General features: G+C 38.4%; 1 protein-coding gene across 2 annotated transcripts in view; it reads left to right on the forward strand.

Moving 5' to 3' along the window:
* LOC114053916 (phosphatidate phosphatase LPIN2) overlaps window positions 1-15,174 on the forward strand; it is a 106,641-nt gene that overhangs the window by 84,791 nt on the left and 6,676 nt on the right. For both annotated transcript variants that reach the window (XM_027877049.1, XM_027877048.1), the window contains exons 12-17: window positions 586-675; window positions 2,513-2,595; window positions 7,544-7,688; window positions 10,983-11,131; window positions 11,713-11,799; window positions 13,072-13,224. In XM_027877049.1, the coding sequence (XP_027732850.1) occupies window positions 586-675; window positions 2,513-2,595; window positions 7,544-7,688; window positions 10,983-11,131; window positions 11,713-11,799; window positions 13,072-13,224 (707 nt within the window). The remainder of the gene's footprint in view (window positions 1-585; window positions 676-2,512; window positions 2,596-7,543; window positions 7,689-10,982; window positions 11,132-11,712; window positions 11,800-13,071; window positions 13,225-15,174) is intronic.

Consider the following 15,174-nt stretch of genomic DNA (forward strand, 5'->3'; position numbering starts at 1 on the left):
CTATAGGAGTGAATTCAAAGTTGAACAAGTATTTTCTCAGTCTATTAATATGGATAAATATATAGGAGAAGGTGATATGGCTAGCAAAGGAATGGTGTCAGCATCAGTAAGACCAGTAGAGATTTTACAAGCTGGTGGGCCTGGCAAATTTTTGAACTTGTTAACAAAAATTATTTCGTCAGCTCAGTTCCCTAGGAGGAATATACCCAAGAATAGGTCAAGGAGATTTTTTTTGCCTACCTATTAGGTACACTGTTACTATGTAATATCTCCACGTTACTATCTCCATATTATGTGGCTACCCACCATCAAACTTTGGGCCTGCCTGTGGGGAAGGGAACAGATAGAACAGATGAAATGAGTTGCTAAAGCCTCAAGAAACCTCTAGTCATGTAATAACTTTGTGATTAAGGCAAGTCTGTTGATTTTAAAAGCCTGAACTGTCTGCTTGGAAGAGATTGTAACAAGAGGGGAAAAGAGAGGCTAGTATAGAGTGATTCACCTCCTATAACAGGTAAATAGAAGGTAACTGAGTCTCACATAATTGGCAAAGTATTTGAAATAACTTGGACTGAATGCTTTTAGGCTACAGTTGAATCCTGGGTCAAAGATAAAATGCCAAAGAAGTCTGGGAGGTGGTGGTTCTGGCGCAAAAAGGAGAATATGACCAAACAGGTAAGCATACCTTCGCACCTTTTTCTAATTTAATTATAGAGTTTGTATACAGTATTATCTATGCTATTAGATTTTAAGCTGCCCAAGGGCATGGGCTGTGTTTTATTTCATCTTTTTTTCTCCCCATGATTTTGTACATAATGAACACTTAATAAATATTTATTGATTTGACCTAAATGAAACTAGAGCTAATCATTCTTCCTGGCTATTTAAAAAAAAAAAAGTTCTCTAAATGGTGAACTTGGAGAGTTCATATTGAATCTACTGGAAAGGTAATAGTACTTCCATACATAACCCTCCTTGGAACAAACTCTTCTTCCTCCTCCTCCTCTTCCTCCACCTCCACCTACTACTACTACAGCCTCTGAAATTCAAAAATAGGAAATGGCTCCTTTTATAAAATGAAAAATGCAGCAGAGTTAGGAGGGTCATTGTGCTTTTGCTTGGAGACCTATGCTTTACACAGCAATTTTATCTCTAGAATTCTTCTAGAAAGACATTTCACTGAAACTGAATGCTGTGTAATTATAATGATCAAATGTGGTTCCAAAGAAGAAATGAAATAATGCCCTTTCCTTTCATTAGAGAGATAGGAGACTATAAGTGAGGAATATTGCATATACTAGCAAACATGTGTTGTTTGGTTTTGCTGACCCATTCTGGTTTTGTTTATTTCCCCCTTCCCTTGCCCCTATTTGAATCTCTGGCACAAAGGAACACTTGCTAAGTTGGAAGGGACAGGGAAAGGAGCAGGCAAAGTTTAGGCTAAAGAAGAGAATATTTAGGAAGTCCAAGAATGCTCTTCATTTATTTGAAATCTATTACCTGTAAGAAAGATTAAGTTTATCCTCTGTGGCTCCAAAGGACAGAAGTAACACCAGTGTGTTAAAGTCTGGGTTGTGGGGAAGCCAGCTTGTATTGTTAAATTTTCTGTGTTGGGTATTTTTTTTAATTTAATTTTCAGTTCAAGGAACAAAACAAGCATTTCCATAACACAGTAAAATAAAAAAATATGATTGCACCTATAACTGCAAGTCTATCATGTACAACTTGCTATTCCCTCCAAATATACAACAAAGTTATCATGGAAATTTCTTTTTTTTATTTTATTTTCTTCCCTCCCCACCCCCTGCCTAGAGATGGCAACCATTAGACATACAGACATATATACATATGTCTGTATGTATCAATACAGACATGTGTGTACATATATGTATATGTGTGTATATGTACACATATATGGAGAGATGTAAAATTATTCTATACAGACTTCTATTTATCAATTTTTTCTCAGGATGCAGATAGCATCTCTCTTTATGTCTTTTATTTTTAATTTGTGTATTTATAATAGTCAAAATGACTTAGTCCCTCAACTAAGAGAACATTGTATACAGTAACAGCAATATTGTTTTAAGAACAACTTTGAGCGTCAGCAAATGCTACCAATTAGGGTTTGGTTATTGTTCCATTCTTCATCTAGACTTAAGAAAGTGATGGAGAAAACAGTAATGCAAAGTGAACCGTGTGCATTGTTTTCTCCCTTAGAAAGTCATTTTTTAAACATCTACCAGCTCTATGCTGGTTAAAATTAGAGGGAGGCAGATTTTGTTTCACTCTGAGGAAGAAGCGCCTTCTCACAGTAAGAGACCCTCCTTGGAGAACATCTCTTTGGTGAAGTGGCTCAGGGAGCAAATGTTCCACCGGCAAGATACTCGGGGTTCACTTCTAAGGGATGTGATCAAAGGCATTCGTGAATCCGGCCTGGATGACCTCGTTCTTCTACCATTATTAATGTGTTGTGTTGTGTGTGTGTGTATGTGTGCCGTGTGTTTTTAAGACACCGGAGGCCAAAGAAGGGAAATCGGAGGTTCCACAAGCAAGTGACTTGCCGATGAATGCAAAAGAGCCAACAAATATGAGGTGAGTGCCTTTTCGTTATTACTTGAGCATTTTACTTGATTTGTTTTCCTCTTTCTCTGGACTAAATAAATTGACTGCTGTTTTTCAAAGATTCAGAGGAAATCATTCTGTTATTTTGGGGCCAGAAAGGTTTTTTGGATGTCCTTAGTTGGAAATTGTTTTGAATTACTTAGTTAGAAGGTGCTCACTTTGACTTTTCTAAAAACATGTGAAGTCAGATGCTGAAAATATAGTATCCTGTAGCAGACCAAGCATCTGTCATGGTAATCATACTATTAAGTATTTGAACTTGAAGGATTGCCTTTAAAATAACACTTGCTTAAAAAGATACAAAAGAAGAGAACCTGGGAGGACTAGATGATGTGCCCCTTAAGATACCATTTCTTTGAAGAAGCAAACTTTACTCCTTGACTCTATAGTTGGAGCTAGTAAAAACCAAACCAGTATGGTGGCTAGAGTTGAATCACCAGATTATTCTTTTTGTTCGTTCCAAAAATTGGGGTTCCTGCAGAATTTTCCTCCATTGTCTCTGCCCTTCTCCCATTTAAATTTTCTTTATCCTCCTTTCCCTCAATTCTTTAACATAGTAACCTTAGAGCTTACTTTTTCATTTTCTTATTCCTTCATCTTCCTCTTTTAAGGTTGTGAATAAAATCTTTAGGTGGTGGTCTTGGCTTGTGAGTTAAATCAGAGCAGTTAAATTTTCTCTTTAAACTATACCTTTTCAAAATTCAGACATCCCTTGCAAAAGGCATCAGCAGACCTTAGTTACCTGAACTAAAAATATAATAAGACAATAGCAAATCATGGACAGGTTTTAATTACATTCACATTGTAGGAGTCAAAGAGAGATAGCCTCATCAGCCAAAGAAAATTGCTGATTAATTATTTAGGATTTCCACCTAGTTCATATGTGTGAGACTGTGGAGGTGGTAGAGCAATTTTAGCACTTATTTAAAAAAAAAAAAAACAACCCAAAGCTAAAAGAATCATTGACAATTTAATGTTGCTCTCCTTGTATAAGCACCATTTATGTTTCCTGGTTTTTGCTTGAGAAAGAAATAAGAGTAGAACTTAAACAATAAAATTGTCATTTGCTCGGTTTTCTTGCCTTTATACTCTTTCCCTTCTCAATTCATTCTTTATGGTGTTGTCAGATTAAGCTTCCATATGTGAAGATTTCGTCGTGTCACTCCTCTGTATAAAACCCTTCAGTAACCTCATATTTCCTACCTAATGAAGTTTATATTCAGAAGCCTCACATTCAAGGCCCTCCATGATCTGCTGCCATCCTACCTTTCCACCCTTTTCTCATAGTAATCTCCTCTAATGACTCTCCACTGTAGCCATAGTGACTGCTCACCATCCTGTCCCAGGCATTGCTGACATTGGGCCTTTGTTTATGCTCTTCCCTAGCCCTGAAATTCCCTCAATGCTTTTTGAACTCCTAAATGCCCTTTAAAGCCATTTCAAACATCACCCACTCAATAAAACCATCCCTGCTTTTCCCAGTTGGTAATAATCTTGTCAGTCAGAACTTTTGTTATACATTGATCTTCACCTTTGTCTTTCAATAATTTGGGGATCAGGGTTCTCACTGCTGACACCAAAGTCATAGCAGATGGTCTTCATGAGTTGCTAATAACCACATGAAAAATTCACGTTTTTGCAGTCTGGCTTCTAGCCTCATCGTCCAACCTAAACTTCTTTCTCCAGAGTTATTAATAATCTCTTAATTGCCCAATCGAGTGTCTTTTTCTGAATCAACATTCTCCTTAACTTTTTTACAGCCTTTGACACTACTGCCAATTTCCTCTTCTCCTTGATACTTTCTTCTCTCTAGGTTTTCACAGCCCTCTTCTATCCTGGTTCTCCCCATACCTACTCTATCTTCTTTGTTGGATCTTCAGCCAGGTCCCTCCTGCTAACAGTAGGGATCTTCCAAGGCTCTCTTCTGGGCCTTCTTCTGTTCTCCATCTATATACTATTTCATTTGGTGATCTCATCAGTTTCTATCATTTTAGTAATACGTCTCTATACACATGACTCTCAGATCTACTTGTCCAGCCCTAACCTCTCTCTTGAACTCCAGTCTTACATCCCTAGCTGCCTGTCCCATAAACAACTTAAACTCAACATGTCCATAACTTAATTCATCTTCTTTTCCAAACTTTCCCTTCGTTCTAACTTCACTATTAACAGCAAGGGTACCGCTATCTTCCCAAATCATCGAGGATCATGACCTAGCACCACCCACCATCCAATTAGTTGTAAAGTCCTGTAGTTTATACCTTCATAATGTTATATGTATATGTCCTCTTCTACCCTGGTGCAGACCCTCATCACCTCATGCCAGAACTATTTAAATAGCCTGGTGATTGATCTCCCTGCCTGAAGTCTGTCATCACTCCAGTCTGTCCTCCACTCAGCTATCAAATTGATCTTCCAAAAGCACAAGTCTGACCATATATTACCCCCCTATTCAGTAAATTCCAGTGGCTCCCTATTACCACAAGGGTTAAATATAAAATCCTCAAAGCCCTTGCTGTTCCTCGTGTATGAAACTCTGTCTTCCAACTCTGATCATTTTCACTAGCTGGCTTAGAACTCTCCCCCTCATCATCTCTGCCTCCTTCAAGTCTCAGTTAAAGACCCACTTTCTGTAAGCCTTTACTTGTCCATATAAGCCTTCCCTCTGACATTAGCACTGTGTGTGTGTGTATGTAGGTATCTTGTTTGTACATAGCTATTTTCATGTTGTCTCCCCCATTAGATTGTGAGTTCCTTTAGAGCAGGAACTGGGTTGTTGTTTTTTGTTTGTTTGTTTGTTTTGTTACTAGGTTGGTTTTGGCTTTATCTGTATCCCTAGTCTTAGCTCGTTGCCTAGTACATAGTGCATACTTAATAAATTGCTAGTTGACTGACTGGTGGCAAACCTCTAGTGATAAGCCTTTTCCAACTTAAATTGTTCCTAAAATAACAGACATACAAACCATTACTGGACCCATACTTAAAGCATTTCAGGTTTAGTAGAACTTCCCAAAGCTTGGGCTCCATTAGTATAATCCAGGGGTGTGGAACCTTTCCATTCCCAGGTCACCTCTATGTCAGAGTGACTGATTAGAGTAGAACTCTTACGGAGTTTTATATACTTATATATTTATTTATATCATGGACTATTTTGTATTGTAGTAAGTTATTTATACGTCGCATCTCTCTACTCAACTTGAAACACTGTGATGGGAGGGACTAGGTCTGATTTAATCTTTGGTATATCTCCTAGCTCCTAATACAAAGCTATTTAGAAAATGAAATGCAGCATTTACTTAGTTTAACTGAAAATATCTTGGACATTTTTTCCCTCCATAGATTAAAGCAATCCCTGAAGTGTTTCCTAAATTACCCTTGAGGGGCTTAGCAGCATATTTTGACCTAGTAGAAAACATGCCAAACTTGTTTGTAATAGATAAATGCATACAGTAATTTATTTTTATAAAGCCCAGACTCCTTAGCCTAACCCAGCATTCAAGATTCTTGCCATGGTCTGGCTTCTGCCTATATTTTCTAGGTTGATCTCACATGAATCTCCTTCATGTGCTTGGTTCTAGTCAAATTGGACTACTCAACCTGTCCTTACTCTTGTTCTACCTTTTTCCATTTCCATTTCTGTACCTTTACTCACATTGTCTTCCACATCTGCAAGGCAGTTGCTCTTCTCTCCCCCTTGTCCCTGTCTCCTTCCATGTCCCTGTCTCCATCAATTGCAATACTTCTTATCCTTAAAGTTTCCACAGCCTCACTGAAGCCTTACTTGAGTCTCTTTATCTGAGCGTCACCCCCCCCCCCCGAAAAGGCACAAAGTAATCTCCCGCTCCTTTAATTTCTCAAACCTTATGTCTCTGTCCTATGCATGCATTGTATTTCAACATATTCCTGTCTTATTTTTCTCTCTGTTTTCTCCTTCTGATGGCTAGTTTCTTGAGGGCAGAGAACCATGTCTTCTTCATCTTTGTTACCTTAGTACCCAGTGGAGTGCCTTGAATATAGTAGGAATTTAATACATTTGTGTTTGTGTACTAAAAAGATTTTCCCAAATCACTTTTTTCTAACCATGTTGCACATACACACATACCCCATTCGGTAAACTGTGTTACCTCAAGGATCAAATGGAAACTCCTCTGTTTGAAATTTCAAGCTCTTTACAACCTGAGCCCTTTGTATCTTTCTCCTTACATATGAATCCCCTCCACACTACAGTCCAGACATACTGGTCTAGGTGGTGTTCTTCTCTTCTCCAAGCCTGGAGGGTTTTTTCTCCTCCCCTCCCGTTCTTAGAATCCCTGACTTCTTTTAAGACTCAGTTCAAATACTGCCTTCTGCAGGTTTTCCCCATGCCTACTCCCCAGCTGCTGGTACTTTGCCCTCTAAGATTGCCTTCCATCTATTCTTTATCTATCTTGTATATACCTTTTTAAGTACATATCATTTCTCCCACTAGACTGTGAGATCCTTGAAGACAGGAAAAGTTTTTGTCTTTTTTTGTATCCTCCATGTTTAGTACAGCACCAAGCATTTAATGAATGCTAGGTTTTTTTTCCAATTTATTTTAATATTTTATTTTTTTCTCAATTACACATAAAAACAATTTTAACATTCTTTTTTCAAATTTTGAGTTCCAAATTCTCTCCTTCCCCTCCTCCCCTTATTGAGAAGGCAGGCAGTTTAACATAGGTTCTACATGTGTAGTCATGCAAAACACATTTCAATGTAAGTCATGCTGTGAAAGAAAACAGAGACAAATATTAAGAAAAATTAACTTCAATAGGCATTCAGGCTCCACCATTTCTTTCTCTAGAGACATCATAAGTCCTTCAGAATTGTCTTGGATCGTTGTATCACTAAGAATAGCTGAGTTAAATAAATGCTAACATCGATTGATGTTGTATAGGCCAACTGAAAATGATTCATCTAGTGACGAGGACTCCCAGGAGCTTAAAGATTCCCTCAAAATTGATCCTGTCCCAGTAGAGCACTTGAGCCATGGAAGCACTCCTTCTTATAAGAAATCACTTAGACTTTCTTCAGACCAAATTGTAAGTAGTCTCTATGTATTGTGTGTTGTAGTCATGTACATTTATTTACCACTTTAAATTTTACAAAGTAGTTTCCAGGTAATAACTCTATGAAGGAATTAGTGAAAGCTATTATTCCCATTTTATAAAAGAGGAAACTGAGGCTCAGGTTGGTTAAGTAAGTTGCCTAGTCATACAGCTAATAAGTATCAAAGCAGTGATTTGAACTGAGGTCCTGTGAAACCAAGACTAGGTGTTTCTTCTGTCATGTTAAGCTGCACAAAAAGTGTGTGTGTGTGTGTGTGTGTGTGCACATACATATATACATGTATATGTAAATATATGTATATATGTAAATATATACATATGTGTATATATGCATGTGTGTGTATATTTTTAAGAAAATTTTACAAATAATGTATTCAATCATGTTATTCATCACTCTCCTCTCTTACTACCTTGAATTTTCTTCTTCTAGGTATTTTGACTGTAAAATAGGGAAGTGAAAGCATGTGAATAATTTTTGCTTAAATATAAGAATGGTCTTATGGCATCAGGAGAGAGGTTGTACATAGGAGCTGTGGTATGTAGATATCTGGGGGAAGGCCTTCCCCCACCTCTGCCAGGGGGAACGAGAATGAGAGTCCTGAAATAAAGACAGATTGTTCATTTTGAAGACTAATCATTTTACCTAACAAGTATTTGTTGAGCATGTATTGTGTTCCTCACATGATGCTGAACCCTGTAGAGGATACAAAAGCATAAGGATTCTCAAGGATAATTGAAAAGATGAGACTAATGCACATGAAATAATTAGAAAATAATTAGAAAAAATTAGACAGGAGACATTTAAATGACTAATGGTGCGACAGAGACTAAAGACAACCACAAGAGTTTAAAGTAAGGAAGTTGATGTCCATGAGGGTTGGCTAGTTGGACAAAGCTGCAGAGGAAAGGTAGGACATGCCTGATGAGCCTTGAAAAGAGATGAGCTTTGGGGCAGGTAGGTGGCACAGTGGATAGGGCACCAGCCCTGGAGTCAGGAGGACCTGAGTTCAAATCCAGCCTCAGACACATAACACTAACTTTGTGACTCTGGGCAAGTCACTTAACCTCAATTGTGTCACCCCCCCCCCCCCCCCCCCAAAAAAAAGAAGAAGAAGAAGAAGAGAGAGAGAGATAAGCTTTGACCAAAAGGATAGGGGAGCACCTCAGGCAATGGGAACAAAATTAACCATGGCACAGAGTTGTGAATGAGTAAGGGATAGAGCGATGAAAAGACCAGCCTAACAAAATCAGAGAGTTAGGTCATTTATGCTGGGAATTTGTTGGAAATAAGGTTGGATGGAATGGGTCAGTTTGAACTGTGGATAGCTCTTGAATACCAGGTAGAGAAATAAGGCTTGATGTGGTAAGTAATAGCCATGGGAAGTTTTTCAACATATGTGAAATGATGAAAATTCCAGGGCAAAAACTTCCATATGGATCTCAAAACTTTAGCTACTGAGCATGCCCAGGGATTTCTTAGTTCATTAAAGGAAAAACCCATTAAGAAGCAGAGGAACAAGTAAGCTAGAGCCGAGGAGAGGAAATTTGTTAATCCTAGGATGTTAGTACTTCAACTTACAGACTTTCAGAGTTAGAAGGAACCTTGTAGATTTTCTAGTTCAACCCATTGATTGTCTAAATGAAACACACTGAGTCTCAGAAAGGTTAAGTGATTTTCCTGGGGTCACAGAGCATGGTTAGAGCACAACCCAGACTAGAACCAGAATCTCCTAGGTCCCAGCCTCTAGGAAGTATGCTCTGGCCTCTATGGCATACAAATATTGTACTTTCCTATCTTAGAATCTTGTACATCCTAACAAAATTGACTGCTCCATTTCCTCCCCACTCCAAAGAAAATTCCATCCTTATTCTAAGGACAGGTAAAGGTTTGTTTATGTTGAAGTAAAAGTGGAGAATTTATGTTGTGAGAAGAAAAGTCATTTATTTCCTCCTTAAAATTAAATAGAGGAAGTTTGAAGGCTTGAGTAAAAATATGGTAAATTTTAAAAAATCATCCCACAGAAAATGATAAATTGTTACGTGTGTGAGTTAGATCATTTAAAGATGGTTGACTCAGAAGAGACAGTGAGCATCAGTAGCCCATGTAGTACATAGAGTTCTTGTTTTTTTCTCCCACACTTTTGCTACAGTTCTCATCCACAGGTTGATTTGATTTAGGTTCAGCCTTATTTTTTCTTAGTCTTGCCTGAGGGTCCTGAACTACGTGACTGCTGTTGAATGTAACTGTCATTTTTTCCAAGACCTACACTGTTGTTTGGTCACCCAGCTGGCACAGCGGATAAAGTGCTAGGCCTGGAATCAGGGAGACTCACCTTCCCGAGTTCAAATCTGGCCTCAGACACTTAGTAGCCGTGTGACCCTGGGCAAGTCACTTAACCTTGCTTGTCTCAGTTTCCTCATCTGTAGAGAAGGAAATGGCAAACCGCTCCATATCTCTGCCAAGAAAACCCCAAATGGGTTCATGAAGAGACCTCAGACATCATTGAGTTCAGCGTACTCATATTACAGACCAAGGAAATGAGGCTGAAAGAGTTTAAGTGACTTCCCCAAGGTCACACAGGATGAGAGGTGGGATTTAAACTCAGCTCCTATGGTTCCAGAATCAATGTATACCATGCTGCTTCTACTTGTACTTCCTGTCATCACTATGGTGATTTTTATATAAGTAAACCTGTTTTCTTCTTTAATAAATATAACTGCTTTTGCATTTTTGCATTGGGCAGCATGACACATATCTTTGAACTTAGGAAAGACTGGTGTAACTTTTTATTATGCTTCAGCATTTCTTGGGTATCTGATTTCATCAGTGTGTCTACTCCTTCCATGAATGCAGATTGCAGCCCCTCTTTGAATTGACAGGTCTTTGAAGGTTACTGGGGCTAAAAAGTTTAGCACCCTCTGGCCAACCTGGTGATGAGTTTCTTTGAACTTGGGCCGGTCCTCAGTTTGGCCAGACCTGCCAGAGTTTACTCACCTCCTCCCCTTGCCTAGCCTTTGAGAACCTCCACATGTCTCTTATCTCCATGGTCAGTCAGTCAGCATTCATTAAGCACTTACGACATTCGAAGCACCATGCTTAATACTGAGAATACAAAAAGGCAATAGTAACAAGAACTCCAGGGTACAAACAAACATTTCTTACCTAGGAAATGTTTCAGCTTCATAAAAGCTATTCTGTGTATTTGTGTATCTGAATCTAAACTACACAGATATATTTAGCCACTTTTCCCCTCTGCTTTTATAAAGGCAAAACTGAAGCTCCAAGATGGCCCAAATGATGTCGTGTTTAGCATTACAACCCAGTATCAAGGCACCTGTCGCTGCGCGGGAACCATTTACCTGTGGAACTGGAATGACAAGATCATAATTTCAGATATCGATGGAACGATAACCAAGCAAGTAGAAGGAAATTGTTTGGGAGTTAGGGAGAATGTGAGTTCTTGTACCCAGGAGGCTTCTGGCCTGGTGACGATTCGGACACACTGCAAGTAATGAGCAGCACTGTGGAGAGTTGTGAAGCATAGAGAGATCACAGGTGCTAATCCAAGCGTGGGATCTTTTATATCAAATTTAGAGAGGTTAGAAGGATGTGATTATAAGGAGTCTGGTGTGAAGTTCCCACTTAGATTTAACGCCTGGATCTCATGGGTATGATATCAGGTTTAAAGTTGCTTCCATTGTAAAGTGTGTTGGTGAAATCACCTCGAATGCTTCTTTGGTCCTTCTAGGCAGCTATCAAGCTGTCCTTTGAATGAAGCAGTTGCCTGCCTCCCACATCTGCATTTTGTATTGCTGAGAATTTTTTTTTCTTGGGTGGGGGAGAGTTAGGTAAAAGGAACAGAGGATCATTTAACTAGATAGTAAAATTTTCAGCTTTCTATATTTATGAATTGTATATTATATAATTCTGTTTCTATAATTATGTAATTCATTATTCATTCTTGATGTTTATTTCTTTTGCTTGTTTTCTTCTTAGATCTGATGCTTTAGGGCAGATTCTCCCACAACTAGGCAAAGACTGGACTCATCAGGGCATAGCAAAACTCTATCATTCCATCAATGAGTACGTATTCCTTCTGGCATGGGAAAGAGCTCTGGGAACCTAGAATTGCTTTGGCTTACTCATTTAAGGAATAGAATAATCAACTAATCTAAATCGTTTGTGGCAGGGGATTCCCCTTTAGAATTTAAGTTGAACTTTTTTTTTGCTTTTGGAAGGTGATAGATATCAGAATACACAGGCACCCGAGTTCCTCAGGCTTACTTTTAATTTCCCACTTTTTTCTGTCTTTGTAAGATCATGAAGTCATATAGAGAGAGCTGGAATGGACCTTAGAGGTCATCAAACCCAGCATCTTCATTTTATAAATGAGGAAGCAAGGCACAATGAGGTCAAATGATTTGCCCAAAGTCACACTTGTAGTAAGTTTGTGAGGCAGAATTTGGATTCAGATTTTTCTGACAGAGTCCAGTACTCTATCTATTGTGCCACCTAGTTGCCTTCCCCTATATCCCACCTCCTATGTACACATGCACTTTTCTTTCCAAACTTTCTCCGTTAATGCAAAGGCTGGGGCCAATAAATCAGTACTGTGATGATGGCATGTGCCGTGTCTCATTGACAGCCCTACCCCATCTTTGATTCTCAGATATGGTGATGATTTTTTGGGAGGAAATGGTTGCCTTTTAATTTCTATAGCTACGTATGCCTTTGAATCTCTTGGATACTATATCAGCAAGCCCTTTCCATGGAAAAGTTGAGAATTCCTCAACATAGACTAAAAAGTATCAGAATATGAGTATGCAAAAATATTTATACTGAGGTTTAGATTTATACATTTTCATTTCACAGCTCAGATACTGTAAGCTGAGGGTTTACACACACACACACACACACACACACACTTTTTATAAATAAAGAGACCGACACCTGTCCATCAGGACAGAATCATCAGAAATAGAAACCAAATTTTTCTTATGTTAAGTGGTTAATGAATATGTTAGCTCATGATCTATTATTATTATTAACATTATTAATTTAACAATCTTTAGCTTTATGGGGGTGAGGGGCAGTCTGCATTCTTTTTTGGTCGACATTATTGCCTAAGAAAAGGTAAAAATTTGTGTTTTTAGCTGACTTCCTCCTAAGCTGTAGAATCTGATTCTCTTAGTGAGTCATTAGGAAGAAAGAGCTTCATTAGGTTATAGCTTATGTTTAAATGGTTTGGTTTATAACTAATTTTGTATTTCTACGATATTCAGCATTCTAGATAGCTGCCTTTAGGGGACATTGGTATTACCCATTTCTTACTGGAAAATGTGTGCTCTTTTTTAGGAACGGGTACAAATTTCTGTATTGCTCAGCTCGGGCCATTGGAATGGCAGACATGACACGAGGGTACCTGCACTGGGTCAATGACAAAGGAACTATCCTTCCTAGGGGGCCTTTGATGTTGTCTCCTAGCAGCTTGTTCTCTGCTTTTCATAGGTATGTGTGTTAGTAAATGGAACATTTTTCTGTCTGTGAGTGTGTGTATGGTTGGTTGGTTAATTGGGGATGGTGGTGGGGTAGAACAGTCTTTCTAAGGTGGCAGTAGCTCATGGTAGTAATGTGTGACTGAGAATAACATCAGAGATTTGTTCATTACTATGGGTATTCTTTCCATCATAGCAGATTGCAGCCCCTCTATAACTTTGTGAAGTCTTCAAGAATTGCCATGACTCACTCCCCCCTTACACAACCGTCCCCCCAAAAAAAGTTCATAATCTCCTGTCCAAATATAGTTAGGTTAGTCATCAGAGAACAGTCAGTCAATCAGTTACACTGCCTATTCTCAGAATCTTTCCTGCTCAGTAGGACCTTGGCATTTAAGGGCATAGACTTCAAGAGGCAAGGTTCATCTCCATGCAAGAGTGAAGCATCAGAATGGCACTTCAGTGAAGGGATTAGAAGAGAAACACTGTAATAAAAATAGAAAACTTAGATGTACTAGTTCAGTATCTTGTTTTTGTTTTCAGAAATTTTATTTCTGTCTTAGTTCTTTGGTTTCTTTGGGGTATTCTCAAGATTAGTCTAAATTAAATATTGGTCTTATGTTTATATCAAAGTAAGTAATCACATAAGAAAATATCAATTTAATCGCTTCTTACTTTTTCCCATATACCCTGTACATATATGCACATTGTGGTTTGCATGTTGTCTCTTCTCTGTTAGAATGTGAGCTTCTTGAGGGCAGAGACCAGGTTTTTCCTTTTCCTTTTATCCCTGGCACTTAACAAAGTGTCTGGCATATATAGTAAGTGCTTAATGAATACTTGTTGGCTGACTGACTTGACCTCATACCTCTCTCTCCTGACACCAGATTAGTGTAATTTCAGAAAAAAAAATTATCACTTATCTGGGAAGGAGTAAGAATAATGGAGGAAATAAGAATCAATGAGTGCTTCAAAGGCAGGAATTTGAAAAACTGACTAAGTGAACATGGGAAAACTGGGAAACAGTGTCTGAACATGGTACGCTGGGGGAACAAAATGCTAGATATGTGGAAAGAGGAACTGGATTTGAATTCCAGCTCAGCTCCTGTCCCTGTCCCTGTAGGACCTGTGGCCAAGTCACAGCGGACTCTGTTTCCTAATCTGTGAAATGAGAGAGTTGGACAGGATGATCTCTTAAGATATCTTTCATCAGTAAATCAATGATTTTCTGACCATATAATCCGCATGTGTGTATGTGTGTTGTCTGTGTATATACATACATACATAATACATACATACCCATTGAATTTCTTGACTCAGTATACTTTGGTTACGCTTTTAAACTAATTTCTGATATCAGGGAATAGAATAAATTCATTCAGCAAGCATTTATTAAAACACTACTGTGTATTCAAGGCACTGGTTGTGCTAGGTGTTGGGTCTACAAAGACAAGATGAAAAACAGTTCCTACTAAAGCAATTTACATTCTGTTGGACCAAAAAGTAGTGAGGGCAGTCAGCTTAAATTCTCCCTCACGGGGTTGTTGTGAAGATAAATGAGATCATGGAGGTAATGTTCTTTGCATGCCATAAAGCACTTTATAAATGTTAGTTATGATTATTACTATCATCATTTTTCCTGGAGAGTACATTTGGCAGACCTTATGCTCCAATGGTATCCATGAAATGTTAAAAGAGAGTCAAAGGAAAGCATGTTAGGTGGAAACACCCTCTGGAGGATTTATGAGATAACATGGACAAGAGCCACAGCAGAGGAGATCGTCTAAGTGGGTTACAGTTTGCATCATTGCAGTGAAGTAACCACATTGGTGATCCATCAAAGTATCAACAAAGTTTTTGACACAGTGAAAGATAAGACCTTTATTGAAGATAATTCTAAAGATTAGGAAGTGAGACTTCCTTTAAAAAGGTCAAATGGAACACTGAACCATGTCAAAAACGT

Source organism: Vombatus ursinus, unplaced genomic scaffold, assembly GCF_900497805.2.
Source record: "Vombatus ursinus unplaced genomic scaffold, bare-nosed wombat genome assembly UNPS02014812.1, whole genome shotgun sequence".
Lineage (NCBI taxonomy): Eukaryota > Metazoa > Chordata > Mammalia > Diprotodontia > Vombatidae > Vombatus > Vombatus ursinus.